The sequence below is a fragment of the Vulpes vulpes genome, chromosome 5, assembly GCF_048418805.1.
Source record: "Vulpes vulpes isolate BD-2025 chromosome 5, VulVul3, whole genome shotgun sequence".
In the NCBI taxonomy this organism is placed as follows: domain Eukaryota; kingdom Metazoa; phylum Chordata; class Mammalia; order Carnivora; family Canidae; genus Vulpes; species Vulpes vulpes.
This window is the reverse complement of record NC_132784.1, coordinates 15,202,882-15,220,837: the sequence shown is the minus strand read 5'-3', so window position 1 is coordinate 15,220,837 and position 17,956 is coordinate 15,202,882. Positions and strand designations below refer to the sequence as shown.

Genomic DNA, 17,956 nt, shown 5'->3' with positions numbered 1-17,956 from the left:
ATCTCTTCTGCTTCTCTGTATTTGGAGGAGGAAGGGTGCCTATGCAAAGTGGTCAGACATGCTCTGGCTGGACTTGCATCTGAAGGCTGGGTGCCGCTGAGGAAGGCTGAACCGCAGCAGCACTAGAGTTTGACCAATTTTGGCACTAGCAAGTAGGAAGTAGGAAGGGTGTTAAGCAAGCAAAGTGTTTGGGTAGACAAATTATGAGGCACCAGTGCAAATAATGCTTCCAACGAGGGTTAGAAGCTTCCAAAGTTTTCTAAGGGTCACCTCCTTTATAAAAGGCCGACTTGACTACTTGAAAGAGACCACTGTAGAAGGTTTCCTCATGTGGATGAGATACAGTATCTAGTCTGACATGAGCTGCATATTTGAATGCAACATATAAATGTTAACCAGGTTCCCAAATCAAAAGTTGAAAACTGGTTTCCCACAGGTCAGAAAGAGCCTGCAGAGAATTAGCTACCAACAGATAAAAATCCAGATTTTCCATTTTTCTGGAACAAAGGGACGCTCTGCAATACTGAGTCTACATCTCTGCATAGTAAGTTTTCTACTGCCTTTGGTGTGGATGTGGAGTCTCCCTATTGTCACACCTCGTCATGGTCCTCTTCAATCATAATAGCACCTGCTTGGATCGTGTGAATGCTCCAGTTTTCGACCCTTGATGTAACTATTTCTGTGACAACCCACACAAGGCCTGTGTGTGAGCACCCATCTTGAGGATCCACCAGTGTGGGTTTCCCTGAGCGACCTCTGTTCTTGGGACCCCTTTGGTAAGAACCTTTCACTCCTGACTTACTACCGTTAATGCTGAAAACAACTGTTTACCCCAACTGACCCACATGTCTCTGTTCTGTCACAGCAGATCTTCAGGCATCTATTCTCCCAAATGACCTTAAATATCTGATGTTGGAAAAGGCAGCAAAGAATCCCCATTTAGCGTCTTCTAAAATGGGGGGAAGAAAAGACAACTATGCATTTGAACAGAGAACCATTTCTGCTGGACTTCTTGGAAGACAATTGCTGAGAAAAGCTTCCCTGGAGGATTATTTATCTATTTTCTAGGAGTAGCTGTGGGTTGCTGGGCACTAGTTGGTCATGATGATTCCCCTACGTTGTCTCTTCTGCACATGTCTGATCCCGTCTGGGTGTTACTGCTCACATAATTCTATCCTTGACTTATAGCACACAATGTATTATCAGACCATTCACTTCACTCTTTACTTTGTGGGGTCCACTCCCTACAAAGCATCCACATTTCCTTGCTTAAATCTCTTTGATGCCTTCCAGGCTGCTTTTAGGCTAAACTTTAAGATTGGTGGAGAAGTCTGCAAATCCTTGTGGTGTGATTCTTCCTTAACTCCCGGGCTCCACCTCCCATTGCATTTTCCTTAGCTCACTTCACTTGGACCCGTTTAGGTCTTTGAATTTGTGAAAGAGGCCAAGCTCTTTGCCACCTCAGGCCCTTGACCCTTGCTGTTCCCCCTTCTGGACGGTTCCCCTTCCTCCTCACCCTTTCCCCTATCTTCTACTTCACCTTTAAAATGTCACTTTGTCGAGAAGCCTTCCCTATATTCTACTTCCCTCACATTCTCCCACCCTCATCTCCGTATCTTGTAGCCCGTTGCTCTCTGCTAATGCTTTTAACACAATTTATATGTTCCCATAAAACTGTGAACTCTTGAGAGCAGGGACCTTCTGTATTTTGCGCCCAAAGACTATTCAGAGGCAGCAGGGTCCCTGCCATAATGGAGTATGTGAGCGATACTTAACATGTCAAATGAATGAAAAACCCACTTTCCATCCCACTGCCCAGTCTAACAACTTACTGTTGTGAATAAGACATCCTTTCTTAGGGAAGATATTTTTATTTCAGCCATATAAGCAAATGGATGATTTATCAGAAGACAAGCCTGGTGGAAAGCTGTTAAACTTCTAGGTTCCCCAGGTGGGGTCCCAGACCATCACCTGAGAACTTCTTGGAAATGCAAGTTACCAGGCCCTTCTCCTACACAAAAACTGCTGCGGATGCGGCCCAGCAATCAAGGTTTTTTTTTTTTTTTTTAAGCAATCAAGGTTTTTTTTTTTTTTTTTTGCAATCAAGGTTTTAACGAGCATTCTAGGTAATTCTGATGCACACTTAAATTTGAAAACCATTGTTCTAGGCTGTCCAGTATGTAACCCTTTTTTCCCTTATTATTATTATTATTATTATCATTATTTTCGGTGCTTGGTCATCGGCATAATCCTGCCGGTAAAACAGCAGAATCTTAAACTGCCGAGGGAATCTTTGTCATCCCTGGAAAGCTGTGGATAACGGACTATTCGCGCAGGCTGCATTATGTGGAAGGTGCTCCCGGGGGGTGTGTGATCCTCGTGGGGACAGGCCTGCCCCCGGGGGTCTGCAATCCAGACACTGTCACCACGCACAGGTGCAAAAGCCTAGAAACCGGGCAGGAAGGCGGAGCGCCGGGGTGCAAGCCTTTGTTCGCCCCAACCCTCCCGAGCGCTCACCCTGCGTCTGCCTGCGCTTTTCCACCCAGAAAAGCAGCGTCTCCAAGGGACGAGAATGTGTCGTGCCGCTGAGGACCCGTCTTCCCCGGGGCCCCGGAGAAGATGCTGGGGGCTGCGGGGGGCAGGTGCCCGGGGGCGAGCGCAGGAGTCACGGAAACTACCGCCTCCCGCAGCTCCAGGAGACCCGGGCGCTCGCGCCGGCCGCCCCGCCCCTCCCCGCCCCGCCCCGCCCCGCCCCTCCCGTCCGGGAAAGCCCGGAGCGGACTCGGCTCACGTCGGGACGGGCGCCGCGGCCGGCGGGGCCACGCCACTGCGCATGCTCCCTCGCCCCTCCCGCTCGGAGCCGGAAGGGGGGGCGCTGGCGGCCTGGGCCTGGCCTGGCCGGGGCGGCGGCACCGGCGGCCATCTTGGCTTCCCGGGGCCAGGCGGCGCGGGGGGAAGAAGTTGTAGGGTGGGGGCCGGAGGGAGGAGGAGGGGAGAGAGAGGGGGAGGAGGCCGCGGCGGGGCAGGGCGGGGACTGCCTGCCCGCCCGGGTTGCGGAAGTGGTAGCCGCTGACCGAGCCTGCTGCTCGCTCGCTGCTGCCTCGGCTTCCCGGCTCCCCCCGGACGGAGAGGGCGGCCCGGCTGTGGATGGTCAGATAGCTCCGGCCCCAATCCGCACGGAGCAGACGGCGGCGGCGGCGGCGGCGGCGGGCGAGGAGGAAGATGGCGGGACGGCTGCCGGCCTGTGTGGTGGACTGTGGCACGGGGTGAGGAGGGTGGGGAAACTGAGGCGGAGGTGGGAAGATGGCGGCGAGGGTGCGGGCGCGGGCGCGGGCGCGGGGATGCGCCGCGGCGGGGTGCGGCCGCCGGGGGCGGGGTGGGGCGCGGGGCCGGGGCCGCGGTGCGGCCGGGCGTCACCCGCGAGGGCGGGGGCGGGGGTCCCGGCGGGGTCCCCCCGGGGCCGCGGGCGGGTGGGCGGGCGCTGCGGGGCCCGGCGCTCAGCCTCGGTCCCTCGGCGCCTCCTGCTGCCGGCGCGCCGGGGCCGAGCGGACGGGGCGGGGGACGCGGGGCGGGTGCTCCGGGTCGCGGGGACCCCGCGCGGCTCGGGCCGTGGGCGGGGAAGGGGGCGCCGGGCGCCGAACCTGCGAGCCGGGGCCGCGGCTTCCCCCGGGCGGGCCGCGCGCCCCCTCGTCCGACCCCCGGGCTTCCCCGCCTCCTGCGCTCGCACCGGTGAGCCACGGGCACATTTTAATTTGAGAGAGAAGGATGTCATGTGTTAACTCGTCTTGCCTCAAAAAAAAAAAAAAAAAAAAAAAAAAAAAAAAAAGTCCCCTAGTGAGCAAGCGCGCCGCAACTTCCTTAGTTTTCTCAAAGCCGCTTCCTGCTTTCAGCCCTTTATAGCCTTATAAGGTAGTTTTTCATTTCCAACCTGAACACCTCGTATTAGAACTTTTAGGATCGAGCATATTTCAAATGGATTGAATTACGGGCCCTCGTCATCAGTTTGTAGGGACTTGGACGCAGACGTGCGGGTGTTTTCCGGGAAGGGGGAGGAAGAAGGGAAGCACCTAGGAAAGTCATTGGGGCCGCGCGCCGCCGGGAGGGGCCGCGGGGGGCGTGGGGCCGCGGGGGGTCCCCAGTCCGCAGGGCGCTTTGGGGTCTTGGCACACTGTTGTTTCCATGGAAAATAGTCTGTACTTTGACGTGGGACGACCTCCGTACCTTGCGTGCTGGGAGGGCGTGTGCGTCCGTCCTGTGCTGATACATTGTTTCATTCCTGATTCGCAAGATGATACAGGTAGGGGGAGTCGGTTGTGAGAGGCAGAGCGTCAGCCCTTCCTCCCTGCCTTCTGCCATCCAGCAGACCTTCGTTGCATCAAGGATTGTGTATGCCCCTCAGTCCATTTACTCCCCGTAAAACGGCTCTATTTATTTTTTTTTTTAAAAGCTCTAATCTTCATACTCACGACTTTGTTAGTGTAACAGTTTCAAAAATCCCAGCCATGCGTGTGGAAACAGCCGATTTATTAACATTCTCCTTTGGGAAATACCAGCCTACTTTTAGCCTTGGAACTTCTAAATGTATTGTTTTGATGGACAGCTTATTAAAGTTATTTTTTTTTTATCCTAATTTTCTTGACTCAGGTTCCCCCCCCCCCCCCCCCCCCGATCCAATTGAGGAGTAGTTTCCTACTTAAGGTCAGTTTTAAAATTAGATTTGTCCTGAGTGAGAAGGAATTTTCAAGTGTGGAGTTTTTGTTTTTTTTGTTTTTTTTTTTTTGGTTTTATTTATTTATTTATTCATAAGAGACACAGAGAGAGGGAGAGAGACAGGCAGAGGGAGAAGCAGGCTCCATGCAGGGAGCCTGACAGGGGACTCGATCTGGGACCCCAGGATCACGCCCTGCGCTGAAGGCAGGCGCTCAACCACTGAGCCACTCAGGTGTCCAACTGTGTTTTCTTAAAGTGAAAAATACTGTTATATTATATAATTAATATTTTATACTTTAGAAATTATTGGGTTAATTAAATTAGTGTAGATAATTGTGCTAATGGTAACAAGTAGAATGTTACTTTTTCTCCATTTTTCCCCCTTTTGAAATAAATTCTGGTTATTTTTGAGTTAGTATTTGGGTATTAATCATTGAGGTTGACTGTCCTTAGCTGACCTCCTCCTGCTAGGGCAACCCTGAATTTAAAAGACAGGCTGAGTGACCGGGAGGTACCCAAGGGCTTCAGTCTACATTTAGGATTATTTTTGTTTTAGTATTTCAATTATTACGTTACTATATTTTACCTTATTGCATTAGTTTTACTTCACAAGGTGAGGTGGTTAATGGGCACTCATGGTTTAAATGGAACTGACTAGGAGTCCCCATTGTCTCCCACCTTTTTTACCATCTGTCAGAGCTCCATTTATTTTGGTCTTCTAAAGGTTTCTTGGTCCTTTGTGGTGGCTATCTAATGCAACTCCTGGAAAGTTATACCTGCAGCTTTATTAGCACATAGAGGATGGCTCATTGAGATTGAGCCTGCGATAAGCATATTTAAGTAAGGCCTTCATGGGAGTTTTATGTTTCAGAGTACTGTGGTCCCCAGATGCAAATTGTTCACCTATAATTTGTGTGTCCCTTTGTGCTTTAGAGAATGCATTCATCTATTTGGTCTGTAATTACAATTACCCACTTAATATAAATGAAGAGTTATAACCTGAATCTGGATGATCATTCCATTTCATTATATAAGTTAGGAAAAAGATGACTGGAAAAAGTGGCCGGCTATGAAACTTGGTGTTCTCCCACAAGAAAAGCTGTAAGCCTTAGGAAACATGAAGCTTAATCTCCAGGCTTAAAGTTAGAGATTCTGCAGCAACGATCCTTTATCTCAACATAAGATAATCACCTAAGCTCAGATCGTATAAGAAAATAACTCCTTTTGATAATAATTTAGAAATAACTGTTTCTTTCGCATTGATATTATATCTACACACTTTTTGTCTGCATTGGAGCAGTACTGTAGAAAAAAATTTGGGTAGAGATTCTCATTGTAGAGCTAGCTGGTTGCTTAAGAACTAAATTCCAGACCTCCAATCTGCTACCTTGGTGAGGGAAACTTTTTTTTTTTTTTTAAGCATTCTTATAACATTGTAACACTTGGAAAGTTTTAGAGGACCCTAAATTATTTTTCACATATTTTCACTCATTTCTTCAACGTTCAAATGAAGGAACTAACTCCTTTACACACTTTTTTTTTTTATGCCTCAGCTTGATTACAGAACTTTACATTGTGACATTTCCTTTTCCCCTTTATGTCTTTTCTACCTGATCCGTTCTGCTTTGGTAAATTATTTCCATTATAGCAGAAGTTAATATGACCTTATTGTAGAGCTGTGTGTTGGTGTCTAGATATACTCAGATTTAGAGTGAATTTCCGTAACTGACTCAGGTTTCTTAGCGTAATTTTAAAATGTAAGCATAAGTATTTTGTTGGAGTCAGTGGATGAGGAGTTTATATAATTCATACTGTGGCCACATTCTAGCAATTAGTGCAGATAATTTGAGAACCAATCTTCCCCGAGAACCAATGAAGAAGAACTGAGTGGGGGGGGGGGGGGGGGGGAATAAGTGGGAAGTTCATATTTCCTATATGAATTCTGTACATGATATTTGATAATAACACTATTTCTCCAAGTCATCTTCAAGAGCAGAAGCATTCACAGTATCTTGTTATTACCAAAAAACACTGAAATTCTTATTCCTTCATGGGTCATGTTTTACACGCTGTGTGAAGTAAGTATAACAGTCTTCTGTTGAGAAGTCAGTTTCTTACTTAACTACAACCTTCCTCCTTTCCTCTCCCACTGGTCTCTTTCCCTGCATGCACATTTTATGTTGAAATACTGACTTTGGTGTGTGTGTGTGTGTGTGTGTATATATAGTATCTAATGAACTTTCAGCCTAATTGTAAAACACAGTTCAAAAATTTATTTTTAAGTACAGAATGGAAAGCTCCACTAGTGGAGGGCCTGCTGGCCAGGATTTTATGTATGTTACTTAGTTTTGTGACAGTTATTTTTACCTTATTTTACAAGTGAGGAAACAGGATTAGAGAAACACTTTTTTTAATGGCATATAGTTAGCAAGTGATAAGAGTTGCTATTTGGACTTAAGCTTTTCTGTGTCGAAGCCCTGTGTTCTTTGTAATACACTGTGGAAACTCCTGAGCCCCTTATCAGAACTATGCATGTTGCTTTATTTTTATTAGCAAAGTTAATTCTCTTCTTACTTAAAATATTATAAATCCTAGTTTTAGGCGTTTGATTTAATGAATTGGATAAACGATTCCTGTGCATATCTTTTTTACGTGATATGTATCTATATATATCAAGTATATATGTATGTGTCCGTGTGTGTGTGTGTGTGTGTGTGTATTTAGTGGATATGTGAATTCCTAGCTTATTTCCTTGTCACTTTGCTTAAATTGAACTTCTAGAAAAAATTTACTCTCTAGGTTTTGTTTATCAGGAAATGCTAAAAGCTAATATTTATTAAGAATTACGTGTCAGGCCCAGTACTATATGCTTTATATTATCTCATTTACTTTTCACATCAACCTGAGAATTACCTCTTTTATGAACAGAAAAGTTTAGGGTTTAGAGAAATAAAACTACTTGCCCAAGATATTGTAGCAAATAAATGTGTTAGAGACCCTCCTCTATATAATAATCTCCTTACATAGAGGATGAGCCTTTGACAGTTTTGAATCATTTAGATTTTTTTTTTTTGAGAGAGTTCATTTATGTTGTAAAGGGAGAATGCAGTATTAGTGAATATTACTTAATGATTACTTGCAAAGGTAGAAAAAGTGGTATTGCCAAGTCAGCTTAAAGCTAACTATATACTTATCAGGTTAGACGCTCTCAGAATTATAATGAAAATATGTAATATAATATGCTCTCGAGAATCTTATCTCTTAATGAGATAAGATTATTTATCTAAAAATTATTTAGCTAAAAATTATTTTTAAAAATTAGGATGGTAAGATTCTGCACTTAAATCTTAAGATACATTTTTTAAAGAATTTATTTGTTTATTTGACAGAGAGAGAGAGGGAGAGAGCACACAAGCAGGGGGATCAGGAGAGGGAAAAGGAGTTTCCCTGCTGAGGGAGCCTAAGGCAGATGCCTGACTGAGCCACTCAGGCACCCCAAAATATTTACTTTTATGGTAGTAATAGTTGTTCTGTAGATAGTAAGATTATTGTGGTCAGGAAGAGTCAAGGAAGTTGTAGTGAAGGTAGGATATGTGCTCTCCTTTTAAGGATTTGGATATACAGGGGAAGGAAAGCATATACAGCAGAAAGGGGAGAGTAGCTGTTTCTTGTGTTTAGCCCTATTAGCATATGTTGCACCACTTCCTTCCCTTTGAATTGAGGACCACATAATAACATAATGCAAATCTTGATTATGTAATGTGAAGGGGAACTAACATTTATTGTGCCCTTTCTGTACCAGGTATTCATTGTGTGTCGGCAGAGCTTTGATTCAAAATATTTTACTTGATAAGAAATAAAAATCCTTTACAAGAGGAGTTAAGTATTGTCAGGGCTTTTAGAATATTTGCAGAATGGAATGCAGTTGGATCAGATGTAGAGAAGGTATTTGGGATGAAGTTATGGGGCTTGACACATGATATGAACTCACGTCTTTGTTGAGTGAGCTGGCAAATGAAGATGGAACAAGAGTTAGGGGTATGGCTTAAAAAAACTGCCTGGGAAACACCCCATACCCAGTGACTCAGAATCTGAAGGATTGGGCCTAGGAATATTCATTTAAATGGTCTTCCTAGATGATTTTTAAACAGCTGTCTCAGCATCAGCTTTGCAGAAATTCTGAAATAGGATATTGGCAGTAGGAATAGAGCAGAAGAGATATATTTGGGAAAGGTTGCCTCTTTTTTGTTTGTACTTCTGCAGTAGTATTTTATTTGTGGTTATAGCTGTTTCTGTGTTCAGGCTTTTCTAGCTGTATGACTTGGTATACTTCAAACTCTGCAGGTCACATTTTTCCCATGTGTAATTTGGGGATCATAGTATCTACCTTATGGGTGGGATTTTTTTTGTTGTTGTTGTTTTTTGAGATAATGCGTGAAAATGGTTAGGCACAGTGGTTGACATATAGTAAGAACTTGATACATCATAGTTATTATTACCATTATCAGTTAGCTCTCTTTTATTGAATTGAAATTTTTTAAGGAAAGGAACACAGTGTCTTATGCTTATTCAGTGCTTGGCTTAATGCAGTTCTTTGCACAGTCAAAATGTTTTTGCTTATTTGAGAGATGGAGGTATAGCTAGGGCTTGACAATTGATTGGGGTGGATTGTAGTCATCAGTGAATATTTTAAGATTTTGAGTTTGGTTTTAAGAAGCTAAGTAAAATTATTATTTGAATTTGTTATTGAATTTGGATGATCATAATTGGAAATATTCTAGAGGAAGTTAAAGATACAGGAACTTCAGAAATGAAGGTGGAGATGTGGTAGTCATCATTACAGTTTACAAATTGAAACTAATAAAATGATAAAAAGAAAAGAGAAAAGATTGAATATTAATGTTTCTTTTAAAAGTCTTAAATATATAATCTAGCTTCCTGAGCATCATAACGAGAAGAATGAGTGGGCACGCAGGCTTGAAATGATGAATGATCAGCTGTGCTGACAGCCAGGATTCTGTTTCATCCCACTTTTTAAGAGGTAGAATCCTTAGGAGGAGACTTCAGCTCAACATAGGGCTAAATTTCCCTCCAGTGTTCTCCCTTATACGTTGTGCTCCCCCACCTTCTATAAGTGAAAAAAGCTGAATGATTGGAGTAGGAGCAGGACTGTGGATTGGTTAAAATGTACCTTCTAGCAGTTTGTTTTCTGAAACAAAATTCCCCTGTAATAAAGGCATTTGGATATTCATCTGTAATTCTGTTGGCATTTGTAGGCTCTTTAATGACATGACTGATCTATAATAGCCACTGGCATAAAGAAGAGGCAAGAGCAAAGCAGTTCAGTAATAATAACACTACATTAATATGCTTTTTTAGTTTACCAAGCACTTATAAATTCATGTATTATTAAGTAACAGTACAATATAAGGTGATGTTATTGGATTAATGTTTTAAATTTGGTTCTCCAAAATAGGATAGTGACTAATACTACTTTGTGTGCTGGTGGTTTTATATCTTTATGTAGACCTTTATATCATACAATTTATAAGAGATATCTCAATAATGATTAATACCAGAAAAAAAGACAAATTATGTCCTTTTTCCAAAGGACCATTTCGTGGAATTTTACTAATTTTTCTTTCAAGATTTTTTTTCAAAACCTTTCCAAACTATTGACTTTTAAACTCAAGTCACTCTTAACGTACTCCTTATAATCAGGAAAGGAACAACTTTGAATTTGTGTGGGTTGGCATATTTTCCTAACTCTCTTCTACCCCTCACATACCTCACAAGAGTATTTTCTTCATCTGTGTTCTGATGCTGAACATTACATCTTTAAATATTCTCTCCTTTAAGCCTTGCCCATTGTGAAACTGCAATTGCCTTGAGAAGGATATCTTTAAGACTTTTTCAGTTACAGTACTTAGTGTGAATGAGGGGTTGCTACAAGGACATTGAAAGTCTCAAATGGGGAATTAGGGTGCAAAATGCCTTATAGTTTAGGGTTGGTTTTGAAACTGTATAAAATTATAAACTGTTTTTAGTATTGGTCTATGATAAAACTCAATTGTTTGCTTACTTAAAGTCATAGAGCTTAGTATATTTAAGTATGGTGTGTTTTTCTTTTCTTTTTTTTTTTGTGTGTGTGTTTTTCTTTAAGCATTTTTAAGTTTAGTTACTTCAAGACCACCAAAATAGCGCATATATGTGTGTGTGTGTATGTGTGTGTATATATATATATATATGCTATTTCATAAGTGTATATGTATGCTATTCATAAATGTGTGTGTGTATATGTGTGTGTGTATATATATGCTATTCATAAGTGTATATATATGCTATTCATAGTGTGTGTGTGTGTATATATGTGTGTGTGTGTATATATATATATATGAAACTTCAGTGAATTAAGGGAAATGTCTAATAACTCACATAGATTTATGGAGATGAAAAACACTTTGAGAAATAACTTCACTCACGCTTTATAAATGAGACTGGTCCAGAGTTGAGAAATGTTTTTCAAGGCTCCTAGTTATCAATTGATAGCATTGTTGAATTCTCTTACATTTTCTTAAGAGTTCACATTTATGACTTACAGTAGTTGAAGTTTCTTCTTAACAGTTGAAATAACAGTATATTTTTTGTAGTTTGTTTGAGGCCTGGTGCAATACATGTTTCAGAAATCTTTAGTGTTTTTGTTGTAATAAAAGTGTATACTAGATGGCACAGATGCAAAACTAATTTTGTTTCCCATCGTAACATTTTAACACAGGTTCAGAAACTATTTCCATAAAATGAATACTTTTTATTTTATTTTCTATATGAGAGACACAGAGAGAAGTGGAGACACAGGCAGAGGGAGAAGCAGGCTCCCTGCAGGGAGCCTGATGCTGAACTTGATCTCATGATCCCTAAATCATGACCTGAGCCAAAGGCAGATGTTCAACCGCTGAGCCACTCAGATGCCCCAAAATGAATGCTTTTTTTTTTGTAAGGAAATATGCTTTTTTATTGTTTCAGGCACTTAAATCTTAGAAAAATACTTTTTTTTTTTTTTTTGATTTCAGTTAAAGACATTATGTGGGATGTGTACAAATCAGCCTTTCAAAGCCCTTTAAGGAGGTATGTTTTTGAGATGATTAATTATAACCTTTTCAGAAACCCTATGAAGTGTAGGTACTGTGATATAATAACTGTTTTAAAGATGGGATGAGCACTGGGTGTTACACTATATGTTGGTAGATCGAACTCCAATTAAAAAAAATACAAAAAGAAAATAAAGGCGAGAAGATTGAGGTATAGAGAACTTAAGTAACTTGCTCAAGTATAGTGGCTACAGTTAAGTAGTAGAGCTAGCATCTGAGCCCTTAGGCAGTTTGATCCCAGGGACCACTGTTACACTGCCCTCAGTTGGGATATACTCTATATCAGTTGTTAAATGGTTAACTGAATTTTTGAAGTGTATTCAAATTTAAACATTAAAAAAATCTTATTAGAAATGTTAAGTTTTATTACAAATATGAGATATATAGGGAGGTCTTAGTGAGCAACTCATTGATTTGATTAACTCCAAACATAAGCAAGTTAATCGACATAGAATTATTTATTCTATAGAATATTTATTAACTGAATATTGCAAGGATAGGCATTATAGCAAACATGATAAAGCTGTCAGTTGCTGGCTAATTCAAGATAGCTTAATTAAGGACATGATGTTTAATTACAAATAGCTTCAGAATAAAGATATACGTATTTCTGAAGCTCCAGTTTAAAGATGAATAATTGATGCATTATGAAAGTTACTTGTCATTAATGCCTGCATAAGACACAGAAATGAAATATTTGAACTTAGAAAATGGAATATAAAAAAATTTTTTATTAAGGCTGAGTACTTAATATTTGGTATTTGAGTCTGAAAATAGTTGAGAACCCAAACACACGGGTTACCAGAAAGTAATTTTTTTTTTCCTAAAATAGAATTAAACAGATTGTTATCTCTAGAGTATAGGATGAATTTTGATGCATTTTATCTAAAAAGTACACAGTTTTAGAAGCTCATGTTTTCTGTTTCAGAGTATTTAAAATTTTGCTTCATACTAATCAAAAAGGGTGGAAGTCACAAAGAGACCTTTTTTTTTCTTTTCTTGATTAAATTGTTATTCAGATAATAGACTAGTTGAGAATTTTAGTGCTTCCAAAATGCATTTCAAAGGGGCCTGCTTTACCTGTTTCAGGTTGCCTTGTCAGGAAAGTTATTTTAAAAGCAAAACAAAACTTTGTTTCATAGTGAAACAATTTTAAATTGATAGGAAGATTCTATTAGAAGTAGAAACCAGAGAAATGTATCTTGTGGTTATATAAGTGAGAAATTTTGGATGCAAACAACAAAAATAAGTAATATGAACCAAAAAAGTAATTATTGAAAGAATATGGTGTGGGGCAGCCCGGGTGGCGCAGCGGTTTAGCGCCGCCTGCAGCTCAGGGTGTGATCCTGGAGACCTGGGATCGAGTCCCACGACAGGCTCCCTGCATCCTGCATGGAGCCTGCTCCCTCTGCCTGTGTCTCTGCCCCCCCCCCCTCTCTCTCTCCCCCTCCCCCCCCCCCCCCCCCCGTCTCTCATGAATAAATAAATAAAGTCTTAAAAAAAAAAAAAAAAAGAAAGAATATGGTGTGATCACAAAATTGATGGGAAGGCTGGAGAACCAGGCTCCAGAAAAAAGCGGAGAGAAGGAGAGACCAGGCAGCAACAGTCTGTTTTCAAAGTCATGTTGCAGGAAGTCTGCAGGATGCTGCAACTAGATGGTAGCAATATGAGTTCTAAAATATATCTTCGTCTTGTAGTTAGTCAGGATTCAAAAATCTGACCTGAGCTCGGATTGGTTAGATATAAATCATGTCATATGTAGGAGATGTCAGGAGTAGAATGTGTCAGTATCAGGTTCCTCCTTCTATAAAGGGATGTAAGGTTTTTGTGTTCTGCAAAGACTTAATCCTTGGTAGATTTTCATCAGAGTGGGAGTGGGAATTTGATCTGGCAGAAAAAGTTAATGTCCACTGTGAGAAGAAGGATGAGGGTGGGCGAGTATGTTGCCCATTTTTCTTTTCCTTAATTTGTTTTGATAACTGCTTGATCTTTCTTTAATAACTAGTTTTTTGAATTAACATATTCTTTTCCAAAAGTGCAAAAACCCTGTGAGTTCCACATAATGTTCAATCTAAATGTGTGAATTAAGAACAGTTTTTTAAAGGAGTAATTAATGATGGTGTGAATAGTATGGGATTTTTCATTTGAACAGAGGCATTAACAGTCTAGTAATTTTGGGATTATGTAATATTTGGAAAGTAGGACCTACCTGATAAATGCAGTGATACGATAAGCTTTTTTTTTTTTTTTTTCACAGTAAACCAGAATTTGAGCTGCACTCATTTTTTCCCTCTTCTTCAGAAGGTGATGGACTGTCTATATTTAGTTATTAACCAAAAGGTAGTAGGCAAGGAGTAGCTTTTGCATCTCTTTTGTTGGTAGTTGGAAAAATTGGTTTTCAGTAACTCTAGTAAGCATCTGTGGGAATGCGTACTTTGTTGTGGGGAATATAAGGGTGATTAGGAAATGGTGCTTGCCTTTAGGAAGATCACATGTACATAATAATAACAATATGGTAAATGCTCTGGCAGGTGTAAATGAAACTTTTTGGAACGATAGGTGAAGGAAAACTTAATTTCACCTGGGATGATGAAAAAAGGCTTCCTGGTAGAGATAATAACTGAATTAGGTCTTTAAGGATGACTCAAGGATTAATAGGCAGAAATAAGACTAGTATACCAGGTCAGAGAACAGTGGGAGGAAACAAAACAAGTTTATGAGACTAGGAAGTATATTTGGTGACCTCATTATGGTAATTTATGATGATAAAAATAATAACCAACAGTTATATAGTGCATACTGTGTGTGCACTGGCCAGGCACTGTTCTAATTGCTTTACATGTGTTCATTCGATACCTAAATTGTGTGAGGTTGGTATGGTTATTGTCTTTAATGAATGAAACGGACACAGAGTGTAAATTACTTGCCACAGATCACATAACTAGCATGATAAACTATACTGTTAGTTTTTTCTCTGGTTTGTTTTGGAATAAGTAGTTTCCCGTTAAAGGGTCAGCCGGCTTTCCCCAGACACGCACCCGGAGTCCTGCAGAGCACAGATAGACGGATGGACTTGTGTGGCCTTGACCGAATTCTGGAAGGAACGGGCGTGGGGTGGGGTGGGGTGCTCCTGGACAAGCCAGCTGGGTCCTGGGTACTTGGATCTCTTGTTGAAAATTCCACTGGACTCGGGGCTGAACTTGGATCTGAGCTCCTGGACGGTAGGCGAGTCCAGCCAGTACCATGAAGAGAAAGAGCTTCCCAGAAACCAGGATTCCCTTGGAGTCCGATGTCCGGCTGCCCCGGGCCCTGCCCCTGCCCGGGCCCTGCCTCCCGCCTCCGAGGCAGTGGCCGCCCTGGGACGACCTCAGGCCTCGCCGCTCTCCCAGGGCAGCTCTGACCCCAAAGGAGACCCTCCCTGGGGGGGGCCGCAGTTCCCAGGCTTGTTGATCCCCGGAGTTTGTACTGTATACTGGACAGCATTCCTGCTTCTAAATAAACCTTGTTTTGTAAAAAACAAACAAACAAACAACCCTACTTATTTTTAAAGGAGACGGTAAAGTACAAAAGACCTTGACTTTGCAAGCTGATAGATTAACTTGAGTTTATATCTAGCTTCAGTATTTCTTTGCAGTGGTTTCTTCTGTGAGGTGCTGTTTTCTAAAATGTAAACATCTGTTTTGCATGGTTTTGTTAACAATTAGGGATAATGTAAAGCACATAGCAAAATAATTGACATACAGTAACAATGGCAGCTATAGTTAAAATGACTATAAAAAGGTACTGCAAGTAATCAACTACTTATTAATTAGTTCACTTTTGAATTCTCAGTTCTATGCTGAATCCTATGGTATATACAGAAAGCTATGGCATATTTTATTGTTTAGGCTCACAATTTAGTTCCAGAGATGAAACTATGTGAAGTAACTAAAGATGGCATATTAGTATTTAATTTGGGAGATAAATAAAGGCTGTTGTATTTGGAGGATGATTTATGAAGAAGCTGAACTTGTTCAGACTCTTGGAAAAGCATAAGTAGGATATGATAGATGGCAGAGAAGGGAAACTTTGTTAACGGAAGCTAAATTGGAAGCTTTATGATGGCAAGATGTCTTTTTTGTTCACTCTCTCTCCAAGTTATGGCCTTATGCATAGTATTTAATAATGCTCAATAAATATTTTATTGATGAAGGGAAGTCAGGCAGGAATTTCAAAATATTTGAGGAAGGCTACCAGTTAGGAGATTGCCCTACTTGGAATTGACCCTATTGGAGCTGTGGGACAGCAGGTAGTTAATTTTATTTATTTATATCTTGCGTTATTTTGGAAGGATTTTAGATGGGAAACACTCATTTAGAATTGATTTGATTAGCAGTACGTTGTGTAGATCATTAAGTAGGAGATTCATAAAAATTAAACTTAGTATAAGTCTGAGTTTCGTGTTTTATTCTGTCTTAAAGCAGGTCTATTGAGATGATTCACATACAGTAAAATTTCCTTTTCAAAGTGTATAATTTGCAAGTTCATGCAACCATCTCCACAATCAACTGTAGAATATTTTCATCAACCCCAAAAGAATCTCATACCCACTAACAGTGCTCCATTCTCCCTGCCTTCAGCCCTGAGAGCTACTAATTGACTTCCTGTCTTTATGGATTTGGCTGTTGTGGTCATTTCATATAAACGGAAATCTACATCTTCAGGTGATGGATAGTAAGACTCCTGTACTAGCAAAGAGGTTGGGAAAACCTGAGTCTTTGAAAGAATAATTATAGGGATGGGTAGAGAAGTAAAAGGCGGCTGGCTCCTGGATAAAGGCAAATGGCCTGGGGGTGAAGGGGTTTACTGAATACTTAGTGTCATCTACTGTTATCTTTTCTTAATCCTCGTAACAGTCTTGTGGAGTCAGTTTTATTCCTTATGAATTAGGAATGAAGTGTCTGATCATTTTTAGTTAATGGTGGAACAAATATTTCACTCATGACTTTTTGATTCTAAAGGTCCATATTCTTTCTTCCCCATTAGTGAAAAGGAGGTAGCTTTTAAGATTTAGACCTAAAAGGACTGGGAGAATGTCATTTCTATTGACACAAAGGAGTCCAGTTTCTTCCACACAACAGTTTTAGTATTTTTTTTGTGTCACTTTAAACACTGACTTTAACGAGAAGAGCATTGGAAATGCTCTTCAAATAATTGCTAATTATCTTTATAGCCAATATTCTCTGTGAATTCACCACGGTATTCTAAAAGTTTCTAACACTAGAAGTACAAAGAAAACTGTACCTAAGCTGAAAATTGGGGTGTTGTAGAAGTTATTAAACAGTGGGATTCATTTGTAAACTTCCATTTTTAGTGGAAGTTTACAAATTCCATTTCCATTTAAAATTTGATAATTAGGCTTAATCTATACTTTGATGATACAGTAAAGGTGGAAGTTGGTCATATTGAGGTAGAATTCTTTAAGCTTTAGCAGTTGTGAATGCCAAGAAATTTTCAAAAATGGATTGGACTAGATTATTAAGGTTCTTTCCATCCTAAAGTTTGAGGGTCTTATATGTCCATTAAACCATAGTTTACGATTGTGGAAATATGGAAAGTTAAAATTCTAGTGCTGTTTATCCCTTACATAGGCTGTAGGGTTATTAACCGTATTTACTGTAATAACTTCAATATATGTTTGTTCTCTTCTAGAATGATTTTTTTGTAGCTTTTTATTCCAGTTCATTTTGAACTGTATTTTTTTTTTTTAAGATTTTGTCCCTATTTAGTGTTTCAGTATCAATAATGTATGGGAATATTCAAGTAACTTTTTGCTATGAGATGTTCCTCAAAACAAAAAGAAATATGAAACATTATATTAAGTAAAAGTACTCCGTCAACTACATGCTTTTAATAAGTAAAACTTGAATTCGCAGAATTAAAAAAATATCCAGCAGAGTTAAAAATAATATCCAACATAAGGGATGCTAATGTTTTTAACTAGCATAACTGGTTTTACTACTTGAAAACATTCTTTCCTTAAAAGAATTCTTTCCTTTTAGAAAAGTAAAATGAATCATGGAATAGATAGTCCTAATTTATCAGAATTATTGCCTGCT

The 17,956-nt window shown here is 40.5% G+C and overlaps 1 protein-coding gene and 1 long non-coding RNA gene across 2 annotated transcripts in view; both read left to right on the top strand.

Moving 5' to 3' along the window:
• Positions 1-380: 380 nt before the first annotated feature.
• On the top strand, positions 381-1,202 carry LOC112932608 (uncharacterized). The gene is made up of 2 exons (XR_012001499.1): positions 381-776; positions 866-1,202. It is a non-coding gene; the product is annotated as an uncharacterized lncRNA (long non-coding RNA).
• A 1,698-nt stretch (positions 1,203-2,900) lies between these two features.
• ACTR3 (actin related protein 3) overlaps positions 2,901-17,956 on the top strand; it is a 57,640-nt gene continuing 42,584 nt past the window's right edge. The window contains exon 1 of the mRNA XM_026015589.2: positions 2,901-3,266. Coding sequence (XP_025871374.1) covers positions 3,223-3,266 — 44 coding nt within the window. The 5' untranslated portion in view covers positions 2,901-3,222. The remainder of the gene's footprint in view (positions 3,267-17,956) is intronic.